Source organism: Rhinoderma darwinii, chromosome 1 (genome assembly GCF_050947455.1).
Source record: "Rhinoderma darwinii isolate aRhiDar2 chromosome 1, aRhiDar2.hap1, whole genome shotgun sequence".
NCBI lineage: Eukaryota > Metazoa > Chordata > Amphibia > Anura > Rhinodermatidae > Rhinoderma > Rhinoderma darwinii.
The window spans coordinates 184,011,984-184,030,192 of NC_134687.1; the positions used below are offsets into that span (position 1 = coordinate 184,011,984).

Below are 18,209 nucleotides of genomic sequence, written 5' to 3' on the forward strand. Positions count from 1 at the left end.
CCATCTGAGTGGGCCTGGGGCCACCGCCCCCCCACTATCTACGCTACTGGGAGTTATGGAAACAACGTAGCTCAGCGAGTTACGCTGTTTCCGTAACTCCCGACCGTGTAGTCAGGAAGTGGCCGGGATTCAGCGTGAGCACAAAAAGCTAGAATGGGGTTTAGGGGCCCCCATTCTAGAGATAGGTGCGGGTCCCAGAGGGACCCGCATCTATCTTACATTTATGAGATATCCTGTGGATATCCTCAGAAAAAGCGTGGTTGAACAGCAGCACACGTTTCCCAAATTTCAATCAATATGTTCTTTTATTGGTCAAACATCCAGTAAAAAATGGCAACGTTTCGACCCGTGACAAGTGTAGGGTCTTTCTCAAGACCCTCCACTTATCACGGGTCGAAACGTTGCCATGTTTTACTGGATGTTTGACCAATAAAAGAACATATTGATTGAAATTTGGGAGATGTGTGCTGCTGTACAACCACACTTTTTCTGAGGATTACATTACGTCAGACTGGGTTTGTCTGATCTTACAGCATGTCACCGCTCCAGCTATCGGGATTTGTGCTGCTTCAAATATTTTATTTTTTGGATTATATCCTGTGGATATGTCATAAATGTCCCTCGTGGGAAAACCCCTTTAAGTAAAATACAAGTTTTATTGAAAAATCTGTATGAAATCCAATGACATCACATGTGCCAAGTTAGCTAGTGTGTTTACGGAAGCACTATCACTTAGGGTGAATTTACACGTGTAGATTTCTGCCCATAACCAGCGCCAATCAGCGATTTAACAAGCCAATCAGCAGTCATTAACAGGCCCTTTTACACAGGCTGATGCTATACTATAATAGGACAAACGATCCATAATATGATCGTTCAGTCCCCCTCATTTTGTGTCCGATTGGGGAGGACATCCCCTATTTACATGGTTAGATATTCTGCTTACAGGCTGCATAAAAGATGTGCACAGCCGACGAACGAGCGTTTGCCCGTTTGTCGGCTGATCTGTTCCCTGTTTACACAGGCTAATATCGGGAACAAGCCTTTATAGCCCTATCTTTTACTTCGCAAAATCTTTTCTAAAAACCTGGATTTTTATAGATTGACATCCTGAACCCTTATCAGTTCATTATCTGCAAATAACCTTGGGTATTGTATAGTTCTAAAAATTGTGAAAGGTCTGAGTTCATGGACTCTATCAATATATTCTCTGCTGCCATGTCTCCAAGACAAGATTTTCTCGATAACAGATTTTTCTTATGCATACTAAATAGATATGATTATAAATTTCACACAGCCAATTAAGTTCCAGTTGCTATTTTCTGTCAAATTATTTACTCTGGAAAGCTTTATGACAACTAATATGGCTTCCATTACAACTCTCACAGGATTGTAACCCAGTTTAGCACAACACCATTATTGTCTCTGCCTTGTTATTCAGTGATGACCCTCCTGCATTACTATTTAACTATGATTCCCATTCTGGATTCATGCAAAGTTTGTCATATCTTGTTATGCCCTATTTTTATCAATTGTATATTATATGTACACATATGGAATGGACCCCTGAAAATGGTCATCTGCTAAAGTATTCTCCATCACAGATCCACGCATGCAGATCATTGTTGAAGTTTGTAAACAACTACAATAGAATTATGGTCCAAGTCTTCCATCACTCCGATATAGCTACTTTTTATATATATACATATATATATATATATATATATATATATATATATATATATATATATATATATATGTGTATATATATATATATATATATATATACATATATATATTATATATATATACATATATATATATATATATATATTTATATACATATATATAGTGTAATGTAGTGCTGAGGTAAAATTAATTAAAACAAATGATCTATCGAGCTAAAATCAGTGTAAATGATAGTGGTAATGGGAATTGCATAAATACAATGTTGATGTATCTAATTGCCCACAGTTTCCATTCTGTGTATAATGTTTCATGCAGTAATATGGGTATTATAGTTTATTTCTTAAATATGTATTTCATTATGATCCTTCAGGGGGAAATACACATATTTGATCATACCATTTAATTAACGATTTTTATACATGGAGTAGGTTTTAATAGATAATATATCTTATATTGGTTAGACAATTAAGAAATGTCTTCCTGATATTTTTAGTCTATACTTTTATTACAGTATGACACACCAGTGTACTCTACAATTTCCCCACCACCCTGCCAGAAACATGGTTACATTGTTACTAAGATTAAAAAAACATGTCTTGCACAGGAGCTGTTAAGTAAATCTGCTCAAGAACCTGCAAGCTCTCCATTTCTGCAGATACTGTAGATTCACTACAAGCCTTGACAGGCCCTTTCACAAAGGCTTTAGGTGACAATCACAAGCAACTCATACTGTAACTCATACTGTAACTAACAGAGAGAGGGGAATATGGAAGAGTAGTGGCAAGGTCAAACCATTGGGACTAGGGAACCAAGCAGCCTTTCTATCAAGATCTTCAATGTGACAAAATCCTGCCTGTCTGTATTCTGGAGCACTGGCAACTTTTCATTTTTAGCATTGTAGATTTCAAATTAATTTGCTTGGCAATGCAAAGTGGCCAAGAAGTCTTATTAAGTAATTATAATTATACCCACTTGTTTTGTAATAAAAGGGGTACCTGTTTGAAAGATTCCCTTTAAAATGTCATCATGAAGTTTGACGTACTGGTTCATAATATAAAGCTAAATTAAACTTCATTAGGATGAGGCAAATATATTGTAACATAAAGTATACATTGAAATGGAGGACATGTTTTATCCTTTTATAAAATACAAAGGCGAGCACTGCTAATATAACTAGTATGCAACCATATCTCCCTACTATGTGTTATTTATTTATTGATTAATCAAAATACTATTACTTTTTTTAACCTCAGGACCAGGAGCCTATAACCCGGTGAAGAAGGCAGTCATACAAACGCCATCATCTGTTCCAAGAGAAGAGCGTTTCAAAGACCCAAAGGAGATTACTCCAGGGCCTGGATACTATGAGGTACCAAACAAGTGTACAATAATATTCACTGGTAGCTAGTTACTTTAATAGATTTTATTGAACTGTGTGAAAGTGACCTTGCATGGACTAAATGTGAATTGATAGCTATATTACAGCAGTTTTGTTTTATATATACAGTAAATACTAAAATAAAAAGTTAGAATTACATTATGTTTATCAGAAGAATAATATACAACACAATTGTCTAATTTTTTTTCAAACATTGAGTTCTAAAACATTGTCATAATGCTATGTGGCACTAAATATGTGTTATTAACTCCAGAATATATATTTGATATTCAGCCTCTTATTCGTAAAGGGTTATTCTCAACTTGGACATTCATGGATTATCCCCAGGATATTATATAAATGTCTGATAGATGCGGGTCCCAGCTGTTAGACTCGCACCTAAATCGAGAACGAAGGTCCCCCGGGAACGAGTAGAGTGGGGGCTCAGCTGTTTTCATAACTCCCATAGCTGGGGCAATTGCTAAAGACAACTGCTACACATCTGATTTATCAGTACAGGTTAGATGACCATACAGAGTGACCTAATTGGTTTGCCTCTTCTTAAATAGTCACTAACTTTTTAACAAACTTTACATAAGTCAATAGTACAAGAGAATTTAAGAATCTTTGTAATATAAGAAGCCTCTTGAGTTTTTCCAGCTCTGTCTTGTATTTTCTCAGTCCTTGTTTGCTTCCATGTTTTGTCTTGTTTAGTTGTTTCGTTTTATTCTGTCTCTATTGTTCTCTGTTCTGCTTCGCCTGGTTACACTAGGTTTTGGATCTGTTTAGTTTTGTTTTCATTGCCTCTGGTTCCTAGTGTTTTCCTGGTGTTGTATTAGGCGCAGTGTCTGCAGTTTAGGAATTCAGAGTCTCATCTTGTCATTTGGAGATAATCCGTGGATTGTATCTTTCAAGATGTTTTTTCTCAATTGTTTATTATACTACTTTTTGGTAACCATTATCCACAGCAATTTAATTTTGATGCAGAATGGGGATAAGATTATTGTAGGATTTAATTAGATGAAAGTTGACAAAAAAGCATTCCGGATTTCTGCTTTACCTTTTTTTGCGTTATTATTAGTGAATAAAGTAATGTTTTAGATTTCTTTTACTTGTCTCTCTAAATGTTTTCTCTTAGTTTCTTTTCAATTTCATCCTGAAGTATGTAATTAGCTATTTAACTAGCCTCCAGAATTGCGAAGAAAAAAAATTAACCTTTGAACAGAATCTGCGATGATTATAAATTTCAGTCCCACCTCATAATAATGCACCAGGAGGTTGGGGATAATTATGCTAATATAGGCATAAGAGAATTCAGAAATCATTTCACTCTCTATTGCATCCATATAGTAAGTTAGCCTTAATTGATTATTGTTTATGCAGTATGTTAAAGGTCAAACTCACCCCAATACGTGTTTACTGTGCATAGTCAAATGGATGACAATTAAATCCATTTACCCACAGATGACATCTTCTCTGATGTTAGCTGCTCACTTTCCCTCTCTTTTTCATCTGGCCCAGATCGGAATGAAGTCTTCTTCCTTCTATGACACACCATTGCATTTATTGCTTCTCAGGATGATTTTATACCACAAATCTCCCACAACAGCGACAGATTACCCTCACGACAGCCACAATGTCCCTTATGCCAGCCTCAATGATCCCACGACAGCCAGAATGCTCCTACCACAGTGACAATGCCCCCAAGACAGCCACACTCTCTTTAAGCTGTGCACACAGAAGTAAAACAACATTTTAATGAGATTAATTAAGTCAATAGCAACTGTATCTGTCAGAATGATTTGGAGTTTTTTTTATACTCTATTATTTCCAGAGCACACAGCTTAGAGGGAACACTGCCCCCCATGCCAGCCACAATGCGCATAAAGTTCCCCCACAACAATAAAAATGTCTCTTATCCCACACCACAATAACCCCATGACAACCACAATGCCTCCATCACAACTATAGTGCCCCTATAAGAACTACAGTGCTCCCATGCCAGTCACAATGCCCCATGAGAATCACAATGCCCCTATTCAAGCCACAATGTCCGCTATGCCAGCCACTATGCCCGCATGACATTCACTATGACCTCTATTTCCACCTTGCTAGCTACGGTAACTCTCTGTTGCCTAACCCCGGGACTTGCTTTCCGGCTATGGGCGGCATCTCTCAACGTCTGACATTTCAAGATGAAGGCAGAGACAGTAACTTATGTCGGTACCAATATAAGTTACTTAGTTGCACACTACAAACCAAATGCAAAGTTGGTCAACACAAAAGAACCCAAAAAATACAAAAATACCATTTCAACCGTAGTTTGCGTACGCTAAAATAACCAAATGCACTGTAGAGTGCTGTTACAAGGGTGTTTTTGTATTGTTTGCAGTCACCTGCACATTTATGACATTTTGTTAGTATGTGCTGACCAACTTTGTGTTCGATTTGTATGGTGCGTTCGGGGATAGTGACTGCCTCGATTTTTGGTTGTGCACTCCTTTAACTTACTCAGAGGTGTTTTTAATTTGAATAAAGCTGTTCCTACCTACCCTGAGTTTTTTATGCAGGCTTAGAAAACTGTCTGTTTAGGTTAGGGACTAAAGATGAGCAATTTTTCCGAAATTAATTTTGGGTCCGATTCTATAGATTCGACCTAGAAAATCGATTTGGTCCAACTAAATTTGCTACGAATCGCAAGAGCCCCGATTGCCCTGTCTGACTCTCTAATAACTTCTAGGACTGTATCCAAGTTGGATACAGATCTAGAAGACATCAGAGAGTCAAACAGGACAATCGGGGCACTTGCAATTCCACCCTTTTTTGGTCTTTCCTAGAGACGTGTCCCTTCCGGCCTCCTGAGATGACATTGTTTTGTCCCATGAGACTGCTGCAGCCAAACATAGGCTGCAGAGGTCACATGTGACAAAACTACGTCATCTCAGGAAGCTGGCAGGTGAGATCACGTAGTTTTGTCCTATGTCACCGCTGCAGTCAGTTAAAACAATGACATCTCAAAAGGCTGTCAGGGATGCGTCGCAAGGGGGTCTTCTCCCCTCTTTTCACCGATTTGTGCCTTGCAAACCTTAAAAGTTCCAGATTTCGCTAAATCTGAAACTTTTGGAAAATTCTATTAGGAACCCAATCAAAAGAAGTTGCCTTTTTGTGGCAAGTAGGCCCACATAACTTGATACAAATGTGCGCTAAGAACCTCACATCTGTAAGTATAGTGAGCATAGCAGTAATCCAATTTAAAATCTAAACAATACATATGCTGGCCTTCGCTCTTGCAGAGTGCTTTTGCAATGTTGTTTTCGTCAGTTATCTCATTAGAGCTGGGTCACGGCTGCTTTCTCTACCGTTTTTTTTTATTGAAAATAGTGACTGCCGTCTAGAACACCCATGGCACCAGGCAAAAGACCCCAGGCCCATGCTCCTGGTGCTTGGTGCTCGGGATGCCACTACTGCTGAATATGATTTCTGTAACTAATATGGTGGACAAAAGCTGGATTATTTTCTTCTACAAAGTAAGTTAGAGGGATTTTGGATGAAATAGAAGATTACTGTTATTTTATGGTCACACCACCAGACAAAAACCGCCATGGATTTTGAAGATAATAAAGACATCTCAGATTTCTGCATCAGACTGGCACGGGAATCCATGCACGGGTGAGGTCTATTAAAGTTTAATGTAGCTAATCTGCAGGTTTTCAACTTTGATTTATTCCAGAGAATGTGTATGGGACATAAAATACCTATATACATTGCTTTCAAAACGCTTGCAGATTCTGCAGAGACTTAGGTGTAGAATCTGAATCTTAGCACTAGCCACAATGTGTAAACATGGCCTTATAATATGGGCTAGGTTAGGGAGTAGGCAAGTATCTATGGCACAGTGTTAGGAAATATTGAATTTGTAATAATTTCTCATTATTTACACCAAGCTGATATTTTGCATTCAATCAAAATAGTCCTTGTCCCCAATAATCTTCCTATCTCATGCGTGCCTATGTATACATGTTATGGCAACAGATCTACATGCAACAATTAGGGTATGTTCACACGTAGTCAACAAAAACGTCTGAAAATCCAGAGCTGTTTTCAAGGGAAAACAGACCCTGCTTTTCAGACGTTTTTTTACCAACTCGCATTTTTCGCAGCGTTTTCACGCCGTTTTCGCTGCGTTTTTTACGTCCGTTTTTGGAGCTGTTTTCATTGGAGTCTATGAGAAAACAGCTCCAAAAACGTCCAAAGAAGTGTCCTGCACTTCTTTTGACGAGGCTGTATTTTTACGCGTCGTCGTTTGACAGCTGTCAAACGACGACGCGTAAATAACAGGTCGTCTGCACAGTACGTCGGCAAACCCATTCAAATGAATGGGCAGATGTTTGCCGACGTATTGTAGCCCTATTTTCAGACGTAAAACGAGGCATAATACGCCTCGTATACGTCTGAAATTAGGCCGTGTGAACATACCCTTACATGTCATGTTTAACTTAACAATATCTTGCATCTTACTCTATTGCCATGTTTATAAAAATTCTGGGAAATGACGGTCAACATTTTCTATTGGTGGAAGGACCTGATCAGGGTGTATACATGGTCATAATTTACTATGTTTCTCCTTCCTATAAAAATGATAGATTTAAAATTTTTCCCTTAGAAATATAATTCTAGCTCTACGGAAGCTGTTTGCATTTAAATTGATACATGTCATGTCTAGAAAAATAACATTTTCCAAGGCTGGCAACATTCAATGTCAGTATGCAAAGAGCCGCCTGTTTTTTATCAACCATCATTTCAGACTGACAGAACACATCTTGGTCTTAATAGTTTCAGTCACCTATATAAGATATCTGATGCATGTTATGTGTGAGAGACCAGATACACCATTCAATTTCATTACGGGAGCACATTTGTCTTTTTTTCTTCTAGACAGTATTTCACATGAAAATAACATATTAAGATTTTTAGAAATATGTTGAAATTAATTTACTTTTAATAATATGGGAATATTTTCATATCTCTCTTGATCTCTTCAAATGTCCTATTTTATTACTTACAACTATAATAATTCATATTTGTCAGAATATATGAAATATTGATTGCAAAAATCACCAGATAAAGTAGACAACATTCTGTGTCAAGGCAGATGTGAATAACTTAAGCCAGTGTGACCTGAATTGTGAATAGAAATAGTGTCATTTATAGATATCAAACAACAAAACTAAATATACAGAGCATGACTGGCCCAGCATAGGACTAACAGATTGTATGGTGGCCCCAGGGTACTAGGGCCAAGAACTTTTATCAAAGATGACCCCATTTGAAGTGGATAATGAAGAAAATCACTTGTTTCTGCTATTATACAATTGAATGTGGTGGTATGTAGTATGGTTTTGCAATAATACAATAGTTTGCTATTCAATTTAACCGCCATATATGTACGGCATTGTTGGGAAGGTGTTTCACGCAAACTGCCATACATGTATGGTGGGAGGATGGCACAGACTCTGAAAATGAGCCCGCGGCATCACCAGTGGGTGTCAGTTATATACTACAGCTGTAGCGGCTGGGATCGGAGCTAGTGACTGCAACAATTTAGTGGTTAGAGCCACGGTGCGATCACGGGGTGCCAAAGGTTACTAAGGCAACCGGAGGCCTAACAACGGCCTCCAGGTCTGCTATCTACGTAAAACTGAAGGGCATAAAACACATGTAGCAAACTTTAACTTGACTTTTAATGCGTTAAAGGGAATGTGTATAAATGATTAAACATTGTTCTAATTTTTTTCATTTTTTCACGAGGCAGGAAATATTATAAATTAGATTCTAATTTATAACATTTCCCAGTGCTGGTCACTAGATGGAGCAATTCCCAAAATTGCAGCATTGGCATGTGGTAAAGCAACCACATTGCTTTATGCTGCAAAATTTGAGAAAACACACTCGCTCTAGTGAGCTCACAGAATCCCCCCTCCCTTATCCTGGCTAGTCCCAGGAGAAAGGAGGGGATTGAACGGTCAAACCTCCTACACTGTGTGTCGTCATTTTTTGAGCTAGCACACAGTGTAGTAGGTTTACATACAGTAGTAAACACACAGTAAAACACGTACATACACAGAAAAAACTTACCTGCTCCTGCCGCCGCAGCTCCCTCCGGTCCGTCCGCTCCGTCTGCTCCCTCCGCTCCAAGTGCTTGCATTAGAACACAAGACGGGAAGCCGCGACCGGAAGTAGTAATTTTACTGTCCGGCCGCGGCTTCCGGTCCACAAGAAAATGGCGCCGGACGTCGCTCGGCTGAAGACCTTCCATTTGGACTGTGTGGGAGCGGCGCATGCGCCGTTCCCACACAGACGGCGTACAGCATAGTGAATGGAACGGGTCCCGTTCGCATTCTCTATGGGGCTGTATGTGCCGTATTCCATGTTTGTATGTGTCGTTAATCGACACATACAGAGATGAAAAAAAAAATGGCAGCCCCCATAGACAAGGAAAAGTGCAAAAATAAAAAAAAGTAAAACACAAACACACAAATAAATAAAACCTTTTATTAATAAAACAGTAAAAGCAAATTGATATAAAAAAATATTTTTTCGCGACACCCGTCCTTTAAATAAACAACTTTATTTTTCAATGGTTTTTAGTGTCTCAAGTGATAATTTATCAGGCTGCAGCAAGTTATCAGCCAAGATAAGGACTACTACATCTGTACACTGCACTACATAAGTAGTGCAGTGTATTATATGAACGATTACGAAGTTGGATCTTCAAGTAAAAATATTGAAAAAAAAAACTAAAATGTCAGGTTGAAAAAAGAAAATTGCCTCTTTGCCCATATTAAGTCTTTTATTATTGGGGAAAAAAAAGAATAAAAAACTATATATAATTGGTATGGCCGACCCGAACTATAAAATTATCGCGCACTATAAATTATTCATCTTGCACGGTGAATGGCGTAAAAAAAATTTGAGTTGCTTTTTTTTCGTCACCTTGTCATAAACACATGATTTTATTTTAAAAGTGTGTTTATTGTGTAAAAGTAGTAAAACATAAAAAAAACTATATAAGTTTGTTTTCACTGTAATTATATCTATCTGCTGAATAAAGTTAATAAACGTTAACACGCTTAAAAATGGTGTAAACGTTTTTCAAAACCCTGTGCCAGAATTGGTATTTTTTGGTCACTGCACCTCCCAAAAATGGTACAAAAAACAATCAAACGTCGCAGGTAACCCAAAATTGGACTAGTTAAAACTACAGCCCTTCCCACAAAAAAAAGCCCTCATACAGCTCCGTCGACAAAAAGGTAAAACTGTTATGGCTCTCAGAATATGGCAACACAAAAACATGATGGAGTGCCCCTGGGGGCTCCAGTAGGTCGGAAGAACAACCCTTAGAGGGAACAAATTAGCAAGCATAGGTTTAATATAAACCATGGATTTATGAAACATAGTGTCTCGCGACACTTTGCATAGAAACATCAGTTAAATGTGGACTTACTAACAGTATCCCCCGTAGAACATATAAATATGTCATTGTTATGCTATATAAAACTGGTTTAAAGACAGATGTTTTGGATATTTCGTCTAAATTGTCTACCACCTAATGGATTAAATGAAGCTATTTAGCGGGTCATATAGGGAGTTACTAAAATGTCTAGTTCTAAGAATCACATTTTTATATAATCACATCCGGTATCTTATAAGGAAGCAATTTTCGGTCTGAGCTCAGAAGTGTTTGATACAACAATAAGCAAAGAGAGGTTTCAGCTTTAGAACGTCACATCCGGTACCTCGTAAGGAAGCAATGTTCGGTCTGAGCTCAGAAGTGTCGCATACACTAGTAAGTATAGGGAGGTTTCAGGTTCAGAAGGTCACATCCAGTATATTATAAGGAAGCAATTTTCGGTCTTAGCACAGAAGTGTTGGATACAACAATAAGTATAGCGAGGTTTCAGCTTTAGAACGTCACATCCCGTACCTCGTAAGGAAGCAATGTTCGGTCTGAGCTCTGAAGTGTTGGATACAATAGTAAGTATTGAGAGGTTTCAGGTTCAGAATGTCACTTCCGGTAACATGTAGGAACACGTCTACAGATGTGTATACGCTGATTGGTCAGCGTCATACACTTCTCTCCACAAAGCCCACTTGGTCAAAAAGTAAAACACGCCCAATTTTCCATTAAGAAAGTCATTAGCATAAAGCTAATATAGGTCATAACTCCGTCAAAAATGATTGTTTTTCTAAATAAAAAATACTGCTGTAATCTACATTGCAGCGGCGATCACATCATGTACAAGACAGGGCACTTATAATGTGGTGACAGAGCCTCTTTAAGCCACTGTAAACCATTGAAAAAGTCAAGTTAAAGTTTCTTGCCACTGCGTATTTAACGTGGTTAGAAGTCAAGTTAAAAATTGCTACATCTGTATGTATATATATATATATATGATGTTTTGTAATTAATGGTTGATAAATCAAAGGTTGATACTGCAACTTTGTATTCCTGAAGAAGGAGATTGCCCCCAATACACGTGGGATCCTTATCTTTGTTTTTATTTCTTGTAAAGTTTTAAATGTTGTTTATAATTAAATGTATGGGTATATCGGCTGACGAAACTGAATAGTCACTGGGAAGAGTCTGCTGTTTAGCGTTCTTGAAATAGAGGAGAGCGTGTAGTCCAGCTTTCATCTATGCGAGTAATACACTGTGCAAAAGGAGGGGGAGGCTTTCTATCTTATATGTCGGTGCTCTCCCAAAAGTTATTTTTCCCTTTTTTCTTGATTATATTAATATAGACTGCTAAGAATTGGAATTTCGTATTAAGTTGGATAACAGGAACATAAAGGGGGTGTTTGTTTGTGAGTAGCGGGACACTGCCACTCACTGAGAGTAAGTGGAAAGTCTAATTAGAATTAACTCTATAAATTCTTTCTTTAAGTAGTAGAAGTTCTCCTTCAGTTTTCTTCTGCTTTTATACATAAACTGACACGTCAGTTTTGAAAACTGGGGCTATTAGGAAGGCCAAGACTGTCTCCGGCCGAAATGGGTTAAAAGGGTTTCATAATAATAATGATTAATGGTAATGAATTGTCTGACCATTAGGAATCCCAATGAGAATGAGAACGAATGGGCTGCTGCCCTCTGTAGAGCAAGGGTTCTTCCTTTTGACTTTACCAGAGGTGGCTTTATCTTCTTATATATACAGGTTCTGGAATTGTATTCATTCGTTCTCATGATCGGTGGGAGTCCCAGCTGTCAAACCTGCACCAATCATATAAAGCACTGTTTAAGTAGACCCTCAATAGTTCTTCTGATGGGAACAAGAAGCTCAAGTCTATGGTAATGTTTTATTCATATAAATGTGTGGTGGAATAACCTTAAATACATTTCTAACATAACCTAGAGATAGACTTTGGAACTATCGGGCAGATTTACTATTCACGCTGCGGCAGAATTCTGACCTAAGTTGCATCTTCTTTTAGGTGCAAATAATTTTAGACACATTTATCAATGACATGTGCGAAAAGGGACAGATATTTACCAATTATACGACAAGGGAGCGTTGCTTGGCGAGAAAGGGGTCTGTGTTAAGTTGCGTCATATTGCACCAAAAGTTATGCACAAAAATATGGTAAAAAAAATGCCAAATAAGAGGTGGTTTGGAGTTAAACAGAAGTTTCTAAATTTATCAGCCAGCATGAGCCACTGTGATAAATTTGGCACATCTAGTCAAATTTTTAGCTGTCTGAATTTAAGACGGTTTTAGTAGAGCTGCCCTTATGACTTATTTTTACAAGCTACAATTTCTAATCATAGATTATGGGAGGCCATTTTCAACAAAAGTAATTTAGTTTTTTTCTCTCAATGCTATTTTATGATCCTCAAAAAACTATTACCAAAATACTAATATCACATCTATCATTCTGAGATGTGAATGTTTGAACATATAAAATATATGGGCAAAAGTATTGGGACACACCTCTTAATCATTGAATTCAGGTGTTTCATTCAGTCCCATTGCCAAGCAGTCTGCCTTTACAAACATTTGTGAAAGAATGGGTCCTTCTGAAGAGCTCACTGAAGTCCAGTGTGGTACTGTCACTGTTGTAACAAGTCAGTTCATGAAATTTCTTCCCTCCTAGATATTCCATGTGAGTTGTATTATTGCAAAGTGTAAGCATTTAGGAACCCCAGCAACTCAGCCACGACAAGATACAAAGTGGGATCGCTAAGTGCTGAGACACATAGTGCATAAAAGTCGCCAACGCTCTGCTCACTTAATAACTGTAGAGTTTCAAACCTCCTCTGGCATTAACCTCAGCATGACAACTGTGTGCCGGAAGCTTTTTGGCATGGTTTTCCATGGCCGAGCAGCTGCATGCAAGCCTTACATCACTAAGAACAATGGCAAGCGTCGGATGGAGTGTCAACTTCCAGTTGTCAATTTATGTATAAATTTCTGGGAGGAATAACAGAAGAAGGACACAACGCAGAATTCCAGATTTGTTATTTCATGGGAAATACAAGTATTTACTAAAACAGACGTGTCATGACTAGGGCATTATACAGTTTGGTTCTGATTCCAATTAAGTAAACTAAAAATTTCCAACTCAACCACAACCTTTTACCCACCCCTAATAAAAAACACGGAGACCTTGTTTTGCATTGATTTGGCCACTGCAGCTATTTTATTGACAAACAAAACAAGTCAATAATAAATAACTATAAATACAAATAAACTTGCCACTTTCACGCAATTCAGCCACTGACATCCTTCGCGTGAAAAAATTCACCTATACGGAAAAAGGGGTGGTCCCTGGAGCTACTGAGAAGGATCTGGTGGCAATCTGCACATACCTCTATTTTTACCCCTGGACGTTTTTTCCACAGGCTTAGGGGCAGCGTGACCCCGCAGATGGCTAAAATCACACTCACTCCCCGGGACACCACCCAGCAGGAGCCCAAATCAATCTGACCACCTGTATAATTTGGGAGGGACCATAACCATGATGAATTCCTCCCCCACCAATTTTTTACCAACTCCGAGGATTCCCCTAACCCGCCACCCACTGCCGTGACACAGCACAACAATTGCACACGCCACATAGTAGCAATAGAACAGGATCAAAATACTCCAACAACCAGCCATCACAATACAACACACAGGGAGGGAGGGTGGGAAACTGCTTTCCCACTTCATCCAGTCAGTTTGGCGCTCAAACACAGAGCGCCAACTGACCTGACGATGCTCCGCCCCTGACTCATCCCCTTCCCTTAACCCCATCATGAGGCCTTCCCCCCAGCTTACAGCCTGGGTCCAGCCTGTCCGGAGAGGTGACAGGTCCTCTATAAGCTTTTCGGAACAACTAGTAGTAAAAGGAGTCATGGGACAACCTTTTAAAATTTTATGGAAAAAGACAGTAAAATGGTAAGTTATTTTAACATCTGCTGACTACTAGTAAGCATTCTCTTGTCCTTACTGGAGATATAGTTGTGGTACAAAATAATGCTGTACCTCTCTAACAAGTATAATATGTTACGTGGCACATAATACTGCTTTATGCTTTTCACTCACTTGTGTGATTTGTGTTCAGAGCAACTTCAATTTATTTCTGCACTTAGGACTGAACAGTCTCCAAGTATCTAATAACATTTGCCATTTTCAGAACCTCTTAAACCTGCAAAGAAAATCTAGATGTAACATCCTGGCTCATTTCAGAATAAAAGGTGACATTCAAAGACCATATTCTTTAGATCCACATTTTTTTCAGCTTACTGTTCATTATCATTTTGACTGAGAAATCTAGATGCCTCCTGGAATAACTTATAGTATTCTTCTTATTTTATCTAGTAACATTCAAAACAGAGGTTCTTTGCGCTAAGACCCCCATCGATCACTAGAATAAATAGATCAGTGGATCAATACCAAGCAGGGTGTCCTTTTGGATAGTAGCTTTAAGACTCATAACAATCCTATACAGAGCTACACTATCAGGGCAAAAGTATTGGGACACATCTCTTAATTATTGAATTCAGGTGTTTCATTCAGCCCCAAGGGGGCGCTAATAAGCCACTCTGTCTTGGCCAAAGTAAATAAATAATAGCCAAGGGCAGTGAAATTAATCTTTGCCCTGGGTGAATTAAAGACTAACTACAACTTTGGACTCCTGGGTAGCTTGTCAGATCCGCAAACTCTTGGACCATTTAACATCAATCTCTCTTATACTGTTCTGCTCACCATAGACAGGAAGTTATGGTATCAAGTTGGTGTGAAGTTTGTTCACGAAGCACTAGTACAGTATAAAAATGCTAGTCCTGCAACAATATTGTCTCATATACTTCATCTTTGATACTTTATCAATTTAACTACAATTTTAACATTTAGAATTTCACTTTTTGTTTGATCTTGCATAAACCTTATGTAAATTGTTCTGAACACCCATCTTCTACCTGACCTTATATCTCAGTACCGGCCACATAAATCAATAACACTTAACTTGTTAAAACTAGCCTACCATATCCAAAACCCTCCTATTATGCGGTCACAGCACACAACCTATTAAACCCTTTTACCTACTTCACTATCACAAAGCTTTTAAGTGATACTTTTACAAAATAATACATTTCCTGCCATTTGAACCTATATATATATGTATATATATATATATATATATATATATATATATATAAAAATATATACATATATATATATATAGGTCGGCTCACACAATTTGATCAAACTGTGCGGTAAGAACCTCCGTATTGTAAGTAGATTTAGCAGTAATGCATATTTATTTATATGTAGTGGCTTAGGTAGCATTAGTGTTCGCAGTGTGCTGTCGACATTTTCTTGTGTGCTATATATATATATATATATATATATATAAAATAAATGTATCCAAGTTTTACAATCAATGTACTGGTATGAATGCCACCTCAGCTGTTCACTGTTCAGATGTAGAAAATATAAATAACCATTACAGTTGGTAATAACAGTCAAGCAATAAGATAGTACTTTGATTTAATATGCATTGATATAATGACTGCAGGTTAATGCCACAGTCAAGCACAGCGGCACTGTATATATCATTTCCATGGTTACTGTCATGCTGAACCACGCAAGTGACAGGAGATTTAATCTGAATGTAAAGAGGTAGCAATATTTAAACTGAAACAAGGATCTAAACAGATTTTCAATTAGTTATTACTGCTTTAAGTGAAAGCGAGCACAGTATGCTTCTCTATCAGGATAATGGGCTTCATGCACCTGGTCCCGCCGGTTTCCTAAATTCCATTTACTTGTTTCATAATTAAATCTCAGACATATTTGAAGATAATCATGTCTGATAGTTGCACTTTTATCTACGTGCTAACAATAATAATGTTAAAAGGAAAAGCATTTTCTGGCCACACAGGAATTATTATTTTTTCTCTTGCATCCCTAACTACAGTCAAGGTGCCTTTCAGCAGGGAATATGACGGATAGGTAGCGTTGCCACTATCCGCTCTACTGTCAGTGAGGGCACTTATCATGGCGACAGCAGGAGACAGAGTGCATTGGGATGCAGATACACCTTTTCTTTAAAAAAATGGCAAGATAAATGTGCATAATGTCACTGCTCCTCTGCTCCTGCTCAGTCATTAGTATGACACTTCTATAACTGATGAGTTGACATGAGAACGAATGTGGAATTTCTTTCTTCCCAAAGCTATTTTTGTGTCTTTTAGATATATTACAAATAGCAAATTTTCCGGCGTCTACAGTTTCTTAATCCTATGTAACGAAAGAAAATCATAGACTCCTGAAAATTAAAGCAGGTAAAATTCCGACCTACAGTAATAGCAGCATTAGCACAAAAAGCTGGAACATTCAGTCCTTCTGTATTTATAACTAAGGTCAAGAATATGTTTATTGGCGACAGAGTAAATGCCAATACACTTACCTCAATCTCTGTTATAAACACCATTTGAATTCTGAAAATTGTTCTTTGCTCGAATGCTTTGTGTGCCCTGTCAAGCTCAGACGATGAGACCAGCTATCTTTTTGTAAATGTTCCCACACTGTCATAGATTATCACTACACATTAAAGAAACGAGACTGGCTCCAGAAATTCATAATTTGACATTCAGAATATGTAGATCCAGTCAGAATTTCATTTACATAATTGTTGTTAAATATTTTGCTTTTCAAGACTATATGGAATATTTCTTAATCAAATTTATTTTTGCAAACTGCATTTACGTATTGGGCTATGTTGCATCGGGGTTGTGGCTTCTGTTTATAACGGAAGTCACAATTCTGGATGGATACGTTGTATGACGGACCAGCGGCCCCCAACAGACCCAATTGGGATCTGTCGGGTTCCATCAAGGTGTCTGTAGTTTTGACTGGAAAAATAGCACTGCATGGAATCTGCATGAATTTGCTATGGAGACCCAGATGTGAACATTGTCTAATTTATTAACGTCACACAAAAACATAAACAGATACAGTGAGAGGTTTTATACTTTATAGTATTTATAGCCAGCCTATTTCTATATGGCCTATATTAGGCCATGTTCACATAATAGTGCAAATTCTACATCTTAGTGGAAGCAATGTAATACTTAATTTTCTCTGTAGTGGAAAGTAAGGGGTTACACTCTGGCTCCCTGGGGAAAGCAGCTAATTGTATGGGATGCTTCTTAATTAGCTGGTCTTAGGGGAACCCACAATCTTAAGAAACCAAAATAAGACTAAGCTCCTTTCATTTATTATACAGCCATTTTACCATATTAGCTTTCTACTTATGATTTTTTTAACTGGTCTCTCGGTGTAGCAGAGAAGGGACCCCATTGTAAACATCTAAATTTGGTCCCCCTCCTGGTACTGGTTGATACCAACATATTCCAATTCATGGCAGGAGGGACCAGCTTTTTCATCCATTATAGGAGAAAAGGGCCTCAAGACCCTTAAACTGGTATCCTCCTCTTTTGTATACATTAATGTTTGTATTAAGAGGGCTATCCCTTCACAGGTTCACAAGATATATGGGGCTATAACAGGTCCCAGTAGCGGCTGCAGATATAGAAATTCATATAAATTGCTTTATTATTATGGATTCAGGGGGCCATGACATGTTTGTGCAAAGAATG

The 18,209-nt window shown here is 38.0% G+C and overlaps 1 protein-coding gene across 1 annotated transcript in view; it reads left to right on the forward strand.

Annotated features, from left to right (window-relative positions):
• Positions 1–18,209, forward strand: part of STPG2 (sperm tail PG-rich repeat containing 2) — a 773,928-nt gene that overhangs the window by 478,706 nt on the left and 277,013 nt on the right. Inside the window, exon 13 of the mRNA XM_075860649.1 lies at positions 2,943–3,058. Within this exon, the coding sequence (XP_075716764.1) occupies positions 2,943–3,058 (116 nt within the window). The remainder of the gene's footprint in view (positions 1–2,942; positions 3,059–18,209) is intronic.